General features: G+C 37.9%; 1 protein-coding gene across 1 annotated transcript in view; it reads left to right on the top strand.

Moving 5' to 3' along the window:
- IL1RAPL1 (interleukin 1 receptor accessory protein like 1) overlaps nt 1-20,636 on the top strand; it is a 687,113-nt gene that overhangs the window by 619,669 nt on the left and 46,808 nt on the right. The window contains exons 6-7 of the mRNA XM_052662751.1: nt 15,930-16,062; nt 18,044-18,189. Coding sequence (XP_052518711.1) covers nt 15,930-16,062; nt 18,044-18,189 — 279 coding nt within the window. The remainder of the gene's footprint in view (nt 1-15,929; nt 16,063-18,043; nt 18,190-20,636) is intronic.

Below are 20,636 nucleotides of genomic sequence, written 5' to 3'. Positions count from 1 at the left end.
GGAGGAAGCATTCATCTGTCTTCAATAATACAAGTGGTCATTTTTCTAAAGACAAGATTCCGTTATTTTCACTTACTTCTATAACTTTCCACTTAGAGAGTTGCCAATATTAGAACATAAATTAAAAATCACAGAATAATAATAATGGGCACAAAAATAGACTTCAGAAAAGCATATACCTTCTGTAGGTAAGAAAGTTTAAAGATATTCTCAAGCGATAACTTTTATTAGATGCTGGCACGTCTCAGATGCTGCATTATAGTCTCTTTTATTGAGGACATCTTGACGGTTATAAAACTTCTGGATCAGCATCTCATAAGCCTTGCATAAGGCAGTTGTGATTAAAAATCACATGGAAAACCTCTCAATAGCTTACAGAAAAGCAACCAGTCTGGTCTGGTATTGGGGTATGTGTCAGTTTTAATAAGATGCTGGTTTTTGCTAAAAGGGCCAAAAGTAAAGATAACCCCATGAGGGAGAATTGAGTTATAGAAAGTGAGATTGGGAACCCCAAAAGGAAGGAAAAAATTAGTAATAACACCACAGCTTCAGAAGACATTGCAGGTTGAGAGACAATAAAAATACTTTTAAGCATGGGGGGAAAATATCTCCTTGAACCTGAGGTTCTGAGATCAGGAAAGAGGCATGAAAGTGAGAATAGCAGAGTTGCTTTCAACTGGTTTCAAAGACACCAGTGGTAGAATAGACTGAGAAGGGAGATACAGGTTCCAAGAGAATGACATGTCTTTTTCAAGAATGAAAAGAACTGAAAGAAATAGCTGTTTTGCAGGTTGGAAATGAAAATAACAGTGAATTTTTTTAAAGTACTGAAAATACAAATGCTATCAACTTCTGAAACTTTTCCTGATTAACTCAGCATAAAAACTTCAAACTGCTATCATTTCTCCTTCAATCAAATGTGGACCAAGAAACCAAGCTTCATAGGATAGTTTAGGCTCAGAAGCTGTCAGAAGCATTTTACTAAACCACTGTGGAGGAGAGACAAGCACAGAAAGCATTATATAAAACACCAGCAGTTACACTGAGTACTTTTAACATAATGCTGACCAACAATAGCCCTTCTAGGCAGGAACCAAGAAAACACAAAATTGTGAGTTCACTGAATGTTCATTTACATTTTAAATAAACATCATGCCTGAGCTATCATTATGTCCTACACTAGCTATGTTTTAAAAGCTTATAAAACTTCCTGGAGAATATTTCGTTAACCTTGAAAGCCACATAAACCTAAGGATTATGGCTTATATTTTTTAAAAGATAAGAAAAGCAGGCTTTATGCCTATCCAAATTATCTCTTAAGACCCTGAGTGTTAGGAAACTTAGAGAAGGGTGTTTCATTAAAATGCAGCTATAGCAAAATGTAACTGGAATTGGACCTTTTATTTCAGTGCAGTCAGTCCATTTAAGAAGCAATGAAACAAAATACCCTTTTTAAATCACAAGGTATTATATGTGTTTTAGAGCAGATGATATTGGGACTTCCCTGGCAGTCCAGTGGTTAAGACTGCACTTCCACTGCGAGGGTTGTGGGTTTGATCCTGATCAGGAAACTAAGATCCCACATGCTGTGTGGCCCCTCAAAAAACCCCAAACCAAAAGAAACAACAACAGCAAAAATAGAACAGATGCTATTGACTGTATTACTGTTGTTGTTTAGTCAGTCAGTCATGTCCAACTCTTTTGCGACCCCATGGACTGTACCCTGCCAGGCTCCTCTATCCATGTAATTCTCCAGGCAAGAATACTGGAGTGGGTTACCATGCCTTCCTCCAGGGGATCTTTCCATCCCAGGGATCAAACCTGCATCTCCTGCACTGGCAGGCGGCTCCTTTATCAGTGAGCCACCAGGGAAGCCAATTGACTATATTACCCTTAAGTAAACCAAAACCTAAGTAAACTCCTTATAGTTTTCCTCCAGTAAAAACTACATTCTTTCTTAAAAAGAGGCTCATTTCTATGTTATACTTTCTTCCTCAAAAAGAGCATTTGTAGTTTTCTGTTTCTGTATTTTGTATATAGGTATTGTGGGAAATTATTAGAGGATTAGCAGGAGGTAAATGTGGTTCTTGTCTATATCACTAAGCAGATTAAATTATTTGGTATAGTGGCATGAATATTATTCTGTCACACTGCAGCCTGGGAGAGAAGAATTTTTTAAAAATCCTTTCTAAAGGTACCCCAAAATACAATGTCTTTAGCAAACTAGATGTGTATTTCTCTCACCAAATAGACTAATATAGAGAAGTTCAAACCGGTGGATGATTCTGTTTCATGATGTCATTCAGGGACCCAGGTCCATTACATCTTATTGCTCTACCATTTTTGTCTTCATCTATATGACAGAAACCAGTTCACTGGCACATCTGCTTTCCAGCCTACAGGAAAAAGGGAGAAAGAAAGTCCAGGGCTGAGGCTTCATCATAAAGGAGATGAATGCAAAATTGTACACATCACTTCTTCATACATCTCATTGGCCTGATCTCCGTCATTTGGCCACATCTAGGGACTTCCCTGGTGGCTCAGATAGTAAAGCGTCTGCCTACAATGCAGGAGATGTGGGTTCAATCCCTGGATCGGGAAGATCTCCTGGAGAAGGAAATGGCAACCCACTCCAGTATTCTTGCCTGGAAAACCCCATGGATGGAAGAGCCTGGTGGGCTACAGTCCACGGGGTCGCAAAGAGTCGGACACGGCTGAGCGACTTCACTTTCTTTCTTTCTTTCTTTCACCTGCAAAGGAAACTAGGAAATATCATCTGTAGCTTGGTAGCTGTGTGTCCATCTAAAATTTGGGGGGTTATATTACTCAAAGGAAGAAGGATAATAGACACTGAGAGGCACTTATTGATCTCTGCCTCAATAGATATCAGTTGGTATTTGGAGAAGACAGACTAAGCACAAAAAAGTTGGCAGCATCTTCACTCAAGAACATGGCAACCTCAGTGTAACAGTTACCCTTGCATAAGCTGTTGGGGCCAATACTCTTCACCACCACCACTAAAATGCCTTCCTTTCCTCCTCGTTTCATTTTCCTTTTCTTCTCATTCCTCCTCTTCCTATTCCTATTTTTCCTCTACCTCTGTTATTTTCTTTCTTGCTTCAGTTGCTTTTGAAACTAAGGTCTACTGAATTTGCTGGCCACAGACAAATGCTTTCTCTATGTATGTTAATGACTGATTTAAATATCCCTGGAGGCTGAAAATGGAATAAATTGTTTTAAAAATGTGAATCTTCGGAAGGATGAGAAAGCATCACAAGAGTTAAAAAAAAATCGATGACAGATTTAGTACCATGGCTATGTAATTAATGGAGCAAAAATAAAGGAGATGTCTTCTCAAGATGCAATCACAGAGAGTTGAGATTAGTTAAGGCCTTGACAACAAAAAACCTAAAAATGTTTGCATTGCCAAAAAAAAGTCTACTTTGTGGATGACTCAAAACAATTTTAGAAATGAATAAAATTATAAGTGATTCTGATGTCTTTGGCAGAAAGCAAACCACAAGTCTCTTTATTCAACTGATGAGCAAAAATGGACTTCCCTGTTGCATTTAAAAATGGCTAGGCTGGTGAATTTTACATGTATGTTGACTCAAAAAAAATCCCCCAAATCGTTCTTCCCATACACCATCACCACCAAGAGTTTCTGAATAACCTTTGGGAGCAAATCCATTCCTTGGCAATTAAATGTTTTCCACTGAGCACTTACCAGTTTCCTACTTCTGTTATATAATACCCATTTTCAGGACTTCCCTGGAGGTCCACTGGTTAAGATTCTGCACTTCCACTGCAGGGGGCATAGGTTACATCCCTGGTCAGAGAACTAAGATCTCACATGCTATACAATCAAAATAATAATCATAATTCCCATCTTCTCAACACTCAGGTACAACATCATGTCTCCCAAGGATGAAGGAATCAGGTGGCGCCAGGTATTTGCTGATTCCTGATGTGTCCCTCCTCTTCAGCTTGGTGACCATTAATTGTTCTAGATGCTTCTAGGAAGGGAGAAATTGCCTTCTACCCTTTTAGTTTCTTCTGGCTGGTCTAAGAATTTAATTGACGTGAGACAGTTCAGCAGGAGAAAATCAAACAAAAGTATAATGACATGTATACTCGGGAGAGACCCAAGAAAACTGAGTAACTCACCAAAATGGACAAAACCCTCACCTTAAATACCATCTTCAGCTAAAGACAAAAGAGGATATTGGAGGTAGTGGTTTGGGACTTGACAGAAGAAGAAGGCAATGCATATGGAAATAGAAAAAGAAAGGTTTTGTAAACAAATGTTTGCTGCTCCAGGCAGAGAGCATGGAATGCAGAGTGGACTCTAATCTCTAAGTGCTTCCTAAAATCCCCACCACCACACCTCGTCCATTGCAGATGTCTCTGGTGATAGCTCTATTCTAGGAACAGGCCCTCTATCTAAATTCTTTTAGACAGTTACAGGGGAAGTCAGATTTTCTTGCTGTATTTCAGGCCTTGATTTCAGCTTGGGATAATCCACAGGCCAAAGAGATATTTTGGGCTGACAAATGTGGCTCTCCTAACATGTGAGAAACTTTTGGATCATTCATCTAGAAAGCAGCCCTCCTGAGCTACCATCCAAGTACTTGCAAGAATCTTTGAGCTATCTAAAAACAGTACAGTAATAATGTTACCGTTTTGTTCACCCTTTCCTCTCAAATGCCCGAGATTTCCTCTCCATTCTGGAGAGGCTCTGCCACTGCCTGCCTTTCTCCAGTTGATGTGGGAAAAATCCCAATAATTCATTCAAATTCCACTATGCAACCCCCAGGCTCCTGAAGGGCATGCTGCTGCTGCTACTGCTGCTAAGTTGCTTCAGTCATATCTGAGTCTGTGAGACCCCATAGATGGCAGCCCACCAGGCTCCCCTACTCCCTGGGATTCTCTAGGCAAAAATACTGGAGTGGGCTGCCATTTCCTTCTCCATAGTTTGGCCTAATTCGATGCTTGAACTGAAAGTCATCACTTATAGAAAACTTTAAGTCATAGTGTAATGATAGCAGTAGTAATAGTAATAATTGCTAACAACTTGTGAGCACTCACTCACCAGGGGTACTGTGTATGTTCAGTTCAGTCTCTCAGTCGTGTCCGAATTTTTGCAACCCCATGGACTGCAGCATGCCAGGCCTCCCTGTCCACCCCAAACTCCTGGCATTTACTCAAACTCATGTCCATTGAGTAGGTGATGCCATCCAATCATCTCATCCTCTGTCGTCCCCTTCTCCTCCTGCCCTCAATCTTTTCCAGCATCAGGGTCTTTTCAAATGAGTCAGTTCTTTGCATCAAGTGGCCAAAGTATTGGAGTTTCAGCTTCAGCATCAGTCCTTCCAATGAATATTCAGGGTAGATTTCCTTTAGGATGGACTGGTTGGATCTCCTTGCAGTCCAAGGGACTCTCAAGAGTCTTCTCCAGCACCACAGTTCAAAAGCATCAATTCTTCAGCGCTCAGCTTTCTTTATAGTCCAACTCTCACATCCATACATAACTACTGGAAAAACCATAGTTTTCACTAGACGGACCTTTGTTGACAAAGTAGTGTCTCTGCTTTTTAATATGCTGTCTAGGTTGGTGATAGCTTTTCCTCCAAGGAGCAAGCGTCTTTTAATTTTATGGCTGCAGTCACCATCTGCAGTGATGCTGGAGCCAAAAAAGAAAAATAAAATCTTTCATTGTTTCCACTGTTTCCCCATCTATTTGCCATGAAGTGATGGGACCAGATGCCATGATCTTCGTTTTCTGAATGTTGGGTTTTAAGCCAACTTTTTCACTCTCCTCTTTCACTTTCATCGTGAGGCTCTTTAGTTCTTCTTTACTTTCTGCCATAAGGGTAATGTCATCTGCATATCTGAGGTTATTGATATTTCTCCCAGTAATCTTGATTCCAGCTTGTGCTTCATCCTGCCCAGAATTTCTCATGATGTGTGTGTGTTAGTCACTCAGTCATGTCCAACTCTTTGCAACCCCATGGACTATACCCACCAGGCTCCTTTGTCCATGGGATTCTCTAGGCAAAAATACTGGAGTGGGTTGCCATTTCCTTCTCCATATGTACTCTGCATATAAGTTAAATAAACAGGGTGACGATATACAGACTTCATGTACTCCTTTCCCTATTTGGAACCTGTCTGTCGTTCTATGTCCAGTTCTAACTGTTGCTTCCTGACCTGCATACAGATTTCTCAAGAGGCAGGTCAGGTAGTCTGGTATTCCCATCTCTTGAAGAATTTTCCAGTTTGTTGTGATCCACACAGTCAAAGGCTTTGGCGTAGTCAATAAAGCAGAAGTAGATGTTTTTCTGGAACTCTCTTGCTTTTTTGATGATCCAACAGATGTTGGCAATTTGATCTCTGGTTCCTCTGCCTTTTCTAAATGCAGCTTGAACATCTGGAAGTTCATGGTTCTTATACTGTTGAAGCCTGGCTTGGAGAATTTTGAACATTACTGTGTATGTACATGAACTCATTTACCTCCAAGTTATTTGTGGTTGCTTAAATCCCCTTGCAATTTACTGACCAGCCAAATAACTTGTTTTGTTCTTCAAATCGACAGAAATATGTTGTAAGATAGTATAAAATGCATTTTCATAAGGAAATCTGACACTACAGCAGAGTTATGGTTAGCAAATTTAAAAGTGCATGTCTTGTTTTTCTGTAATTTTTTTTCCCTTGAAATTTGAGCAGACGTTGTTACATCCTGCAGGAATAACATCCTCAACTCTGAGCTTAATATAACCTATCTCTTCCATTTCTTTCTTCTCTTTTGGGATTCTTAGCTAAATCTCTGATTTTCAAAGAACTCTCTGTGGTTAGATCCTGGCAACTGTTACGTGTCATAGGTCCTAATACTTATTTGGGTAAAATGTCTTGAGCAATTTCCAAGGGAACTTTGTGTGTGTGTGAGAGAGAGAGACAGAGAGAGATTCTTCATTTCAGAATAAAGCTTTCTGGAAGAAGAGCCATTCTGTATAACCAATGACACAAGATAAACATGTTTTGTAAACCACTTTGCTTTTATCTTAAATGGAAGGGCTTTGGCAAAACATTCATCTTTACTGTGACTGTAGAGTAATTTTAATATCCATGATTAATGGTGCAAATGAAATTAAACCCCCCACTACTATTCACCATCTTATTTAAGAACAAAATGCTCACTGTTTCTTAATCCCAACTAATAAGATCTCTAGATGCTGATGCTTCTAATTAGGGAAGAAATTTCCTTTTAATTGAAAAAAAAAAAGTTTGTTTTTTTTTTTTTCAATAAGTTAGAGAGTGTCCTCTAGTGGAGAGAGAATCTCTGCTGTCAGCAGTTTTAGAAATGGCCAAATGATATCTAATTACAAGAAGGTTGCACTAAATAACAAGTCTCCCTAGTGCTGATTGGGATCTGTGGGTTGAAGAGAAAATGTATTATTTTTCCTCTAAGGCCCCCTCACATTATAGCCTACTTGAAAGCCTGCCCTATGACAAGCATTGTTCTCATTTTAGATAGCAAATGATTTTTTATGATCAATTTTAGAGTGCTTCCTTCGGAACCTGGTAAGATTGAGCTGAAGCATTTAGTGCAATTTACTGAAGCTTTTACAGATATCAACTTGAGACAGCAAGAATACCATTATCTTCAGGGCTCCAACCCTGGCTGACTGATATACTTGATGTGTGTGACTCCCGAGGTGATATCTTAAAGTTTTCTGTTATTATTTGAAGGAAAACAACAACAACAAAAAATCAACGAGGAAATTAAATTAATGTGACTCTTTTCTATAACCTGTGGAATTCTAATGCTAATTTCCTATTTTTCAGATTAAGTAGGGTAAATAGTATTAACGTTATCACTTGGGTATCTGAGATCAGACTGGAGGTTTTTTTTTATTTTTTTTAACTTAGAAGAAGATAAGGGAGAGCTTTGGTGCTTGGCTCTCTAAATCTCACGCTAGGCTTGCCTTAACAGAAATTGCATGTTATAGCAAATTAGAGAGCAAAAGATAGAAAAGATGGATAGTTTCTCTTGATAACAAGTTAAATAGTTTGGACTTAGTAAAGATAAAATTACATTGCTTATACTTCTATTTGAAAAAAGAAAGAGGAATAAGGACAGTGTTTTTAAATCTTTCAGTAGTTATACAGATGTCAGAGACATACTGTGAACATATGAATACCATGTGTGTGGCTTGTATGAATGGTAATAATCAGCAGTGAGTCTAATATTGTATTCCTATTAACATCATTTTCAGAAAAAAAATGTACAGTTGTGACTTTCATACAGATATTGAAATGAATACATGTTAAAGTATAAAAAGAATTTTTGCTCATATGATACAGACAGATGTTATAATCAATTCAAAGTGAAGTCAAAATAGTTTATAAAACAGAAGAAAGCAATGCTGAGATAAATTCCAAGTAGAGACAAAATTGATTTTTCCCTGAGTTGAGGTGGAGAACAAGGCTAGGGGAGCAGGTGGGAAATTAAGTCAAATGGCTACCAGATATGAGACAATTTTTACATTGATATGTTTTATTTTCATTTTTATTCCGTTCATGGACTTTTCTTTCTTTTTTTTTGGCCTCCCAACACACGGAATCTTAGTTCCCTGCCCATTCCATGACCAGAGTTCTAACCCAAGCCCCCTGCAGTGGAAATGTAGAGTCTTAACCACAGGACTACCAGGGAAGTCCCCAGACATGAGAGCATTTCCATATCAGTTACCTACAAAGAGTTACAAAGAGTTGAAGAATAGCTCAAAGACAGGGAAAGGGCTAAAAATCTGGTAACTCAGAATGGTGTGAAGTAGAAAAATGAGTAGTTTTCCATTGGAACACATATATTTTTCCTATACCCCTTTGGAAAGCTGGCATATTTCTGTAGCTTGGGTTGGCTCATCAGTGACCCAGTTGTACAAGCTATTTCTTGTCTATGCCAGTTACCTTGCTACCTACCACTGTCATTATGAACCCTCTTTCCTAGCCACCCTGTCCTTGCCTCCTGCTTAAGGACCCTGACGGAATGTTTTTCAATCTTGTTGCTTTTCTCAGCCTCAACTCCAATTTAAAGAGTCCAAGGTAAAAAGAAATTGTTCCAGACAGTTAACTGTAACCACTTGCATGAAAAGCACCTGGGAGTGCTTGTTAAAAATTAAAATCCCTGGAACCTTCCACACTTGCTGAGTCAAAATCTGGTTTGGGTGGAGTAGGAGTAAGTTTTGTTTTTTTTGTTTTTTTTGTTTTTTTGACAATGAATTCAACACTCAATGGATTAAGTAAAGAAATATAACATCTGAAGCCATATTCATCTAAACTAAATGATATTGTAGAAGATATGAGTGTATAAAATAACCTCTGACCTGAAAGTTAGTGGAAGTTTGCTAGAAGGAACAAGGTTAATGGTAGCATTAGGAGTTGCAATAGTAATAATAACTGTTCCTCTGTTCTCTGTCATGTCAGACTTTTGGCAACCCCGTGGACTGTATAGCCTGCCAGGCTCCTCTATCCATGGAATTTTCCAGGCAAGAACACTGGAGTAGGTTGCCATTTCCTTCAGGGAATCTTCCCAATCCAGAGAATGAACCTGCATCTCCTGTGTGTCTCCTGCATTGGCAGGCGGATTCTTTACCACTGTGCCACCAGGGAAGCAAACCTGTTCCAAGAGGAAGAGAGGAGAAAAGACAGAGTTGACTAACGATTCCTAGAAAAGCCAAGTCAGTCTTTTGTAAGAGGTGCTATTTCAAATAGAACTTAATGGAGGAGAAGGAATTTGCTACGTGGAAGTGAGGAGAGTTTGAAGCAAAGAATATAATATTAAAAAGTGTGAAAATGTGGAGGGAGGCTCAAGAGGAAGGAGATATATATATATGTGCAGCTGATTCACATTGTTGTACAGCAGAAACTAACACAACACTGTAAAGCTATTATACTCCAATAATAATTTTTTAATAATAATAATAAATTGTTTAAAAAGAACTCTAAACCATTAATCACAATTTTATAAAAAGCATGAGAATGTAAAATAGATCATGGATTAACTACTCATAAAATTCAGATGCTAAAATCCTATTATGTAACTGCATATCCTGCTTCATCAGCCCGAGGTACAAACACAGTCATATTATTTTTATTTTCCTAATTCCTCTTTCCTAATTGCCTAATTAGCTTTCTAAACAAAATTTGCTGATTATATTTTCCTAATTTTCGTAGTTACACTTAGGAATTCCTATCTACCCTTATTGAGTAGAAGTGCATCATCTCTCCCTGGGCCCCACCCTGCCCCATGATATTCTATTCACTCCTGTTTTTATTTAACCTGAGGGGAAGGAATTATAGTCATTTATTTCTGCTTTCAAACACAGGCAGTACACACTTGGGGTCTGAGGTCACAGCTCCTAACAGATGCTCCTGTGATTAGCCACCATTTCCCAAATGAAAAGTATTGGGTTGGCCCAAAAGTTCATTTGGGTTTCCCTTAAGCTATTAAAAAAAAATGAAATTTTTGCCCAACCAAATACTAGATGGATTCAGCTTTCCTCACCAACACTTAAGCGGTTGGTGAGTCTCAGGTGAGCTTGATGTCACCTGGCCTTCTCTCAAGATTGACTGCACTGGGCTTCTCGTGTCCTTTCTTGAGAAACAGAGCTTTGCATGAGAATGGAAGTAGTAACTCTGTTCAGACACACAAATAGGTATCATTAAGAGAAACAATTTAAAAAATCCCTTCAAGAAAATTAGAGACACCAAGGGAGCATTTGATGCAAAGATGAGCACAATAAAGAATGGAAACAGTATGAAACAGCAGTCCATGGGGTCACAAAGAGTCAGACATGACTGAGCAACTGAACTGAACCAAACTGAACAGAAGCAGAAGACATTAAGAAGAAGTGGCAAAGAAACACAGAAGAATTGTACAAAAATGGTCTTAATAACCCGGATAACCATGATAATGTGATCACTCACCTAGAGCCATACATTCTGTAGTGTGAAGTCAAGTGGGCCTTAGGAAGCATTACTATGAACAAAGCTAATGGAGGTGATGGAATTCCAGCTGAGCTATTTCAAATCCTGAAAGATGATGCTGTGAAAGTGCCACACTCAATATGCCAGCACATTTGGAATGCTCAGCAGTGGCCACAGGACTGGAAAAGGTCAGCTTTCATTCCGATCCCAAAGAAGGCCAATGCCAAAGAATGTTCAAACTACCACACAATTGCACTCATTTCACATGCTTGCAAGGTAATGCTCAAAATCCTTCAAGGTAGGCTTCAACAGTTCATGAACTGAGAACTTCCAGATATTCAAGCTGGATTTAGAAAAGGCAGAGGAACCAGAGATCAAATTGCCAACATCTGTTGGATCAGCAAAAAAGCAAGAGAATTCCAGAAAAACATCTACTTCTGCTTCATTGACTACACTAAAGCCTTTGACTGTGTGGATCACAACAAACTGGAAAATTCTGAAAGAGATGGGAATACCAGACCACTTTACCTGCCTCCTGAGAAACCTCTATGCAAATCAAGAAGCAACAGTTAGAACTGGACATGGAACAACAGAATGGTTCAAAATTGGGAAAGGAGTACATCAAGGGTGTATATTGTCACCTGGCTTATTTAATTTATATGCAGAGTACATCATGAACGATGCCACGCTGGATGAAGCTCAAGCTGGAATCAAGATTGCTGGGAGAAATTTCAGTAACCTCAGATATGCAGATGACACCACCCTTATGGCAGAAAGCAAAGAGGAACTAAAGAGGCTCTTAATGAAAGTGAAAGAGGAGAATGAAAAGCTGACTTAAAACTCAACATGCAAAAAGCTAAGATCATGACATCTGGTCTCATCACTTCATGGCAAATAGATGGGGAAAAAATGGAAATAGTGACAGACTATTTTTTGGAGTTCCAAAATCACTGTGGACAGTGACTGCAGCCATGTAATTAAAAGACGCTTGCTCCTTGGAAGAAAAGCTATGACAAACCTAGACAGCATTTTAAAAAGCAGAGACATCACTTTGCTGACAAAGGTCCAAATAGTTAAAGCTATGGCTTTTCCAGTAGTCATGTATGCATGTGAGAGTTGAATCAGAAAGAAGGCTGAGCGCTGAAGAATTGTTCCTTTTGAACTATAGTGGCAGAGAAGACTCTTGAGAGTCCCTTGGACAGCAAGGAGATCCAACCAATCAATCCTAAAGGAAATCAACCCTGAATATTCATTAGAAGGACTGATGTTGAAGCTAAAGCTTTAATACTTTCCTCACGTGATGTGAAGAGCTGACTCTTTGGAAATGACCCTGATGCTGAGAAAGATTGAGGGCAGGAGGAGAAGGAGGCGGCAGATGATGGTTGGATGGAATCATCAACCCAATGGACATGAATTTCAGCAAACTTGGGGAGATAGTGAAGGACAGGGAGGCCTGGCATGCTGTAGTCCATGGATTCACAAGGAGTCTGACATGACTGAGCAACTGAACAACAACTTCACAGAACAGATCTCTGCTCAAGTTGACTTTCTCTCCTGATTGTTTTGAGAAGCAGCTGGCAACTGTTTAATCTGTCTGTCTCTCTCCTACACACACACACAGTGATGCAGATAAATTATAAAAATGAAAAATGTATTTTCTACCTTATCAGGCTTCCTTGTAATCTGTGCTTTGAGAGGGTTCCTACCATCACATTGATAAAAAGCACAGTGATCTGTCATCACTGCTATAACCTGTACTTTGTCCTTTTAAGAAACTATGCAGAGGGACTTCCCTGTTGGTCCAGTGGTTAAGACTCTGTGCTTTCAATGCAAGGGGCTGGGGTTCAATTCCTGGTTGGGGAACGAAGATCCCACATGCCAAGTGGTGTGGCCAAAAAACAAGTAAGAAAGGAAGGAAGGAATTATGTGGAAATAATCCTCTCTTTGCAGTGATGGTCCCTTATATGGTTCTGAAGTATCATAAAATTCTCAATCTTTCTCAGTTCTCTTGGAACTCTCTCCAATCCCAGTTTGGCAAATACAAAAAGAGTGATTTCTTCAGACTGCAAGTGGGCCCATGTCAATCTCCTACCTGAAACCTTTCCCCAACTTAGAATCGCCCTTAAATGGGATTCCCACATCTTCAACATGGCCTTCATGGGAGATCCGGGCTGCCACTGCTCTGCCCTCATGATTTTCCCCCAAATCCTCACCCCAACACTACCCACTACATGTAGCTTAGCTTCAACAGCTCTGAAGTTACTGACTTCCTCCAAAGTTCCCTGACATTCTGTCACTCAGGTTCTTTCCTCTTTACCTGGAGTGCTTTTCTGTTTTTCCCTCCACCTTCTTTTATTCTTTGCATGAATTCCACTCTCTAATCCACAGTAAGCCCAACCCAGGCCTGAGTAGAGGTCCTCTGGGTGCCCCCATAGCACTTGGGTTACCCCCAGCACTGGAGCTCAAGGCTTGATAAGTAGTCAAAGACAAGGTGAGTGAAGATGATTGAAAAAGCCAGTCGTTTCTTACATGGGTGCAGGAGCCATTTACTAGGTGTGGCAGCACAAAGCCAATAGTTGAGAAAAAGGAGGAATTAGATAATAGCAAATCAGTTGATCTAGGAAGGTAGGAGGGTGACAAGAGAGAAAAATTCAGTTCCCAATGAGGGATTCAATTGACTTCTCTGCTAAAGAATGTCAGGCTGAGTTGCTAGCGACATGATCATTATTTATGATCCCCCAAATTTAGTAAAACTGTAATGGAAAATGAGATAATTTCTGGAGATTTCTATTTATGAGTTTCAGTCATTAACTCCTACCTAAAAGCTAAATCTTGTTCCCTTAAAACACAGATTGCGTAAATTATTGACATGTAAATTTTTGGACTCTGTAATATATGCTGATTCTCTTGGCATATGATATTAATCATCACACTATGTAGTATTTTGAGATTTACTGTTGAATTTATGACTACCTTGACACTGTAACAGGTAGTTGAGTTACATAAAAGCCAGTGCTCTTAGAAAAATGTAAAAGCAAAGAATACTGGATTTAAAAGTTGTTCTGAACCATTGGATTGACATTTCCCATAGAAATCTATGGTTTCTAATCAGTAAGATTGACAATCAATTATCCATTGTATAAGGTAAATTATTCTCTCAGGGAGGGGGGTTGCATATTAAAATATTAACAAAATACTTATGTATCAAAATTAATAATAAAGGAGATCATTTAAAGCTCCATTTGCCTTATAAAAGTTTGTAGGCATTTTCTGAACTTGATTTATCTGGTCACTAATAATGATTATTGCATATAGAATCAAAGTCTCTAAGGAATCACTTACTCGGAAGACATTCAGACATAAAGAAGGATAAGATAAAAGGAAAGACTGTATCATGCCATCTTAAAAATATTAGAAGAGCAAGAATTCAGTTATGAACTAGTCTTACACAATGGACATAAGATAATAATATGAATTTTATCCAATAAAAATTTTCTTGTAGAACTTAGAGAATAAAGTTTACATACAGGTTGACCCATACCAGGACTTACAAAGAGTGCATCTGTAAGTGAATTATGCTTTTCTCTAGGTTTATAGGGTAGAATCACTGATAAGCCCAGTTTCAGGCAATGTTCACTATTGACTCATAGCTTAGCTCTTAGCCTTTAGGAACTCCTCCTTCTCTTCACCTTAAAGTCACAGATTTGTCAAAGTCCTCTCAAAGAATATTCTCAGGAATTTATGAAATGAATAAACTTGCCTTACTTAAGGTATCCTTAAGAGTTCCCCTGCTCCAGTCCATTCTGGAGTAGGTCCCTATAGGTCTCTCTGCCATCCCACATTTTCTAGCTCTACTTGGAGGCAGCAAGATCTTAAAACTATAATAGTACTGGAATATTTCAGTTCTCTAATGCTGCCTGAGGCTTGAGGAAATCAGGTGTTTGCAAAATCACGTTACTTGTCCAGAAATATGCCTCAGTTTCTGTTGGCATTAAATTCGCTCCCACTTTTCAGTCAGGGACTTCCACTTACCTTATTAAGTAATCAGTCTGTATTCATCATTACAGTGGCCTCTCTTGAGTAGTACACTGGAAGAAACTCATCTCCACAGTAGTATTATTGATTTTATGTATTATAAACAGCCCAAATATTTATTCTCAGGTGTTGTCCATTTGTATTTTAATAATGTGTTTTTTTACCTGAATGCGTGCTGGTTTCCTTAATTAAAATACTATTCTTCATATAGTACAAATATTTTAGTAACATTTGTAAGGAATCCTGTATTTTGCAGTTCCATTTCTTTCCCATCAAAACATTTGGTTCTCTTTCTCTTTCCCACATTCAGGACTGAGAAACATCTTCTAACTGCTTTATAAGATCTCATATTATCAACATTACGTACTTGTCTGATATAGCAGTAGTAAAAAACCTACCTGCCAATGCAAACCCAGGTTTGATCCCTGGGTCGGGAAGATCCCCTGGAGAAGGGCATGGCAACCCACTCCAGTATTCTTGCCTGGAGAATACTAAGGACAGAGGAGCCTGGTGGGCTACAGTCAGTAGGGTGGCAAAGAGTCGGACATGACTGAAGCAACTGAGCATGTGCTTTGAGAAGTGCACATCACCTCTGAAGTACCCTTCCCAATAATTCATAACCTCAATCTATTCATATGGAAACATGAGGCAAACTTAAATGAAAGTAAAGTTCTGTAGAATAACTGACCAGTGTTCTTCATAATCTGATAAGTAATTCACATTCCATTAAGCAAGCTGCCAAAAGCACACGTTCTGTTAATTTGACAGATATAAAATATGTGAAAAATATTGCTTTAGAGAGATGTTGCATTAAATCAATGAAGTGATTAAAGTTTTACGTGCCAGTTTGCCTAAAATAAGAGTGTATCAACAGTTTTACAACACGTTTCTATCACTTCTCTCCACAGGTGATTCAGCTAATCTCACCTGCAGAGCTTTCTTTGGGTACAGCGGAGATGTCAGTCCTTTAATTTACTGGATGAAAGGAGAGAAGTTTATTGAAGATCTGGATGAAAATCGAGTTTGGGAAAGTGACATTAGGTAAAGTAATTTGTCTCTTTTAACTTGTTCAGTCAGGATTCACATTTGCTGTGTTAGTGAATAGAAAGTGAGCTAAAAAAGAAGGGGGTTGGGGGTGTTTTACTATCATACTAAAAATGTTACAACATTTAATGGCAAGGAGGAAAAATATCCTTGAGGGAGTGACTATGAAATTGTAAAACCTGAGTGCCATTTGCAAAGAATTTAAGAGAAATAAAAGGTAATTTTCCACTAAGGAAAAAACTGAATGTGAGATTACCAAAATAGCATCAAATATGGAAAATGTGGTATTCTACCTTTAGTTGATAAGAGCTCTTTTTTTTTAATTGTTGAGAGGAAATATTGGGTGGCCAAAAAGTTTGTTTGGGTTTTTCTATACCATTTTCTGGAAAAACACAAAGGAACTTTTTGGCCAACCCAGTGTTAACAGGTTTTTAGGATTCAACATCATGTGTTTTAGGATTCAAACATCGTCTCTGTCACTTCCTTTTATATATTGCTACATATTTGAGGCATCGTGTAGACTATAAAACACTTGATAGAAATGGTAATACAAAACATGCTTTTATTACCTTTGTTAGGCTAACTTTAAGGTCTAAATATTAATATAGTGGAATAATAGCAAATAATCATAAAAATATACTTATTTTGAGGGCATAATGCTTATGCCTCTTCTTTTTTAAAAAATAACATATTTGTTTGCTTACTTTTAAATATTGAGGTATTCAGTTATGACTAAAAGTACACTTATATACAGGTACTCATTTTTATTCATAATGTAAATAAGCAAATATATTAATTAATAAATTATAAGTGAATCAAAATGAAGGTCATTTGTAAACATTCTCCAATCTAAAGATCACCTCTTTTGGATATATTTGAGAATTTTAACCAAATTCTTCTTCTTAAATGTGAAGACTTTTAAAACGTGAGGAAAGGTATAAGAGAAAAAGGTTTTCAATAGAAAATAAAAACCTATAAAACTGTCACAGAGGGTTATTTCTACTGGAATTTTCTTCCTGGCAACAAATACCCAGGAATATAACATTGCAGTCAGGTTCTGAAATGCCCAGATGAGCAATTCTTCAATACATACTAAAATGTTCCTCTGCCATTTTTCATGTTTGAAACTTCACTATTATCTTATACTCATACACTCTGAAATGCTAAGGTTATAGGACAATAAACCTCCTAACTTTACCCCTCTCTACTTTTGTGGGTGCTCAGGGAATGTTCTAGAAAGGTATTTTTTCCTTTAATTCTTCATGAGGAAGTATTGTGCAAGCATGAGTTACCAAAGGAGTGGGAGAGTAAAGGTGGAAACTTGGTGAGCATGGCAAGGGAGCCCTACTTTGAAGTTTTCCATTTGTTCTAAAAAGATTGTTAAAATCCTTGACAGTGAGGTTAGTGAGCATCTACCGTGAATTTTAAATGTCAGAATTAAATGCTTCATCAGGACATTTAGTCTATGGTTTTGTAATTTCATATTTCTTTAAAAATAGGAATTGATTTGTACCTTTTAAAAAAATGCCAGGCTAGAGGTTTCACCTGTAATGTCAAAATAGCTCAGAAATTTTCTATCCTTCCTTTCTTTAAAATTAACCTGATAGATAATTAGTCCTCCAGCCTAAGACATTAGAATTTCTTCTCCCACCCTTACATCATATTTCTTCTTAAAGGGAAAGCAATTTGTAAACTTTTCTTCAAGGTCTCTTTCACCTCTTTATTATGACAGTGTGATTGTCCTGCTAAGAGAGATAATTAACTGCAACTTCATTAGCATCTACAAAGACAAGCTTCCTTATTAGAAGTGAAGAAGAAAAGGGCATGATATAATTTAATTAAGATAGCATCAATCCATGACCAAATTTGAAGATAGATGCTGTAGGTTTTTTCATATCAGATTCATCTAAATTTTTTTCTTTCATGTGTGTGTATGTTTGTGTGGGTTTTTTTGGTTTCATTTTGCTTTATATTTTAGAATCCTCAAGGAGCATCTTGGGGAACAGGAAGTTTCCATCTCATTAATTGTGGACTCTGTAGAAGAAGGTGACTTGGGAAATTACTCCTGTTATGTTGAAAATGGAAATGGACGTCGTCATGCCAGTGTTCTCCTTCACAAACGGGGTGAGTGTAACCTTCTAAGTTTGAGTAGTTGACAACCTTTAATGAAAGTGAAATAATTGGAAGGTTAAAAAAAATTTTTTTTTTAACATAAATTTATCCCAAATAAAACAATTACATTAGCAGTAAGGCCATCAATGCAGATAGCACAGTGGATGGGTGACTAGGTCAGACACTGGAGTCAAATTTAGATTTTCAGATTCCTTTTTCTTCCCCTCCCTCAAGCTGTGCCATTAGGTATGCAGGATCTTAGTTCCCCAACCAGGGATCAAACCTGTGCCCCTACAATCAAAGTGGGGAGTCTTAACCACTGGATCACCAGGGAAGTCCCCCTTTCTCTGTTTTAATACCAGCTATATAATCTTGGGAATGATATCTAACTTCCTTAAGCTTCAGTTCCCTGATAATATGGAATGGGAAAAATAATGATATCAACTCTTAGTGGATTTTATGGACGAAAGAAAACACTAAGTGTGAAGAGCTTGGCACAGAGCCTATGCACAGGAAGTGTTTAGTTAAATGCTATTAATAATATTAGAAGTAAGCAAACCAATTAAAAATAACCAAGCGAGTTTTAAGTCAAAGATTATGCTCTTGATTGAAAGGTTGTTCCTTGAGTGTACAAATTACATCCAATGGATTCCCCATTTTACTTCATTTTTAATTTTTTCTGCCTTAGATAACTTTTACTTGTGTAATATCCTCCCATGATTAATAATAATTCACTAGTGAATTATTTTTCAATTATTTTTCATCATTAGCAATTTAAGTAAGGTATGTTTTGGTTGAGTATAACATCGGCTACAATAAATCTGATTCCACAGCAGCCCCAATACCTTACACACAGGGTTAAAATTTATATATAAATATCTATTGAATTGTTTGAAATTATAGACGATTGTAAAATTTGAGCCATGCCTTTTTGTTGGTGAAATTTTTTCATGTACGTTACAAGAGAAAAAAAATTGTTTTTCTACATTATGCTAAGTGAAAACATTCTCTTACTCAGCAAATTTACAGTGATTTTAATTTCAAAGCACATGTTTCATCTTAAACTCTTTGAGGTTGGAAAAGAAAGAGAATGCCAAAGACTTTATTGGACAACAGATTCCCTTTGAATAATGTTATTGAAAGCTATTAAAATAGACACCTCTGTTGTCAAGGTGACTATAATATTCAAATAGTTTACTTTTGGGGAGATGTTAATGGAGGGAAAAGATAAGCAGCAGCTAGTAAGCAGTCTGATTGTTTGTCAGTCAATGGAGGGACTTAGAGTAGAAATATTACACATATAAAAGGACAGAAATATTCCCAGGGTTGGAAGTAGCCTAGATGTTGTATAATTGAACTATTCCACAATATCTGCCCTAGTGATCTGTCAGCTTATACTGGATCACGTTCCTCCTCCAGGAAGCCAGTTCTATCTTTGGAAAAATGTAACAATTAGAAAACATTACTATTTCACTGTCTATCGACCCCATGACCCCGTTTTTAATCTCTCTTCCCCAAAATAGCCCTTCAAAAGTTTGATGACAGTCCCCATAATCCTTCTGGGCCTTCACTTCCATAGATTCAGCTTCTTTAGTTCCTTTTATTCATTCTTCTTTTATGTGGATAAAATACTTTCACCATTCTGATCACTCTTTTGAACTGAAGAGTCTAGTTACAGAGTCTGAATTATTCTTCAAGAAGGAAGGTAATAGAGAAAAGATAGAGGGCTCATCTAAAAATCTGTTGGCTTTAATGACATTTATTTCTTTTTAGGATAAAGTAGGAGTGACAGTTAAGTAGAGATCATAGGAAGAAGGAAGGAAGCTGGATCATTTCCAAGGAGGATACAACTATTAAAGCTCTTATCTAGCAGACAGGCACACAAGGGTCAGGAAGGGTGAAACACCACCAGGCTATTTTTAGCATGTGTGGCCTAAGGTTAAGTTGCCCATAGCTAAGAAAGCTTCCAGTACTACAAACATAAATGACTGAGGAATCAAGGAAATCGTTTGAAAAAACTTTTCCAATCCTGCCTGATTTCCTAAACATGAAGAAGAAAGTGGTGGGCAGTGTTAGAGCACTCTTCAATACTTACATCTTCCACAGTGTTTCTCAAATATGTATTTATGCCACCATCATTTTATCTTCAGTAAAATAAAAGCTAAAGCCAGAAAGTGTCCTTCAAGGTCATGTACTCCAAAAGCCCCTCTTAAAGTTAGTGTTCACCTTCCTTTTAAGGGAGCTGCAGCAAATGAGTCATCAATTCACAATGGTAGTCAGGCATCTCCTGCCCTGGAGAGGCTTATCAGCATGTGGAATGATCTATCCCAACCATCTGTGGGAAAAAACAACGGACTCTGGTTAACAGATGCCATAACTACAAGTTCCCCAGCCCTGAAAGGTTCAGAAGCTCAAGGAAGGCACAGCACATGGGAGCTGATCGTTTTGATCACAGGGTC

The sequence above is a fragment of the Budorcas taxicolor genome, chromosome X, assembly GCF_023091745.1.
Source record: "Budorcas taxicolor isolate Tak-1 chromosome X, Takin1.1, whole genome shotgun sequence".
NCBI classification, from domain to species: domain Eukaryota; kingdom Metazoa; phylum Chordata; class Mammalia; order Artiodactyla; family Bovidae; genus Budorcas; species Budorcas taxicolor.
The sequence above is the reverse complement of the archived record's forward strand: the minus strand, read 5'-3'. Positions and strand labels throughout refer to the sequence as shown.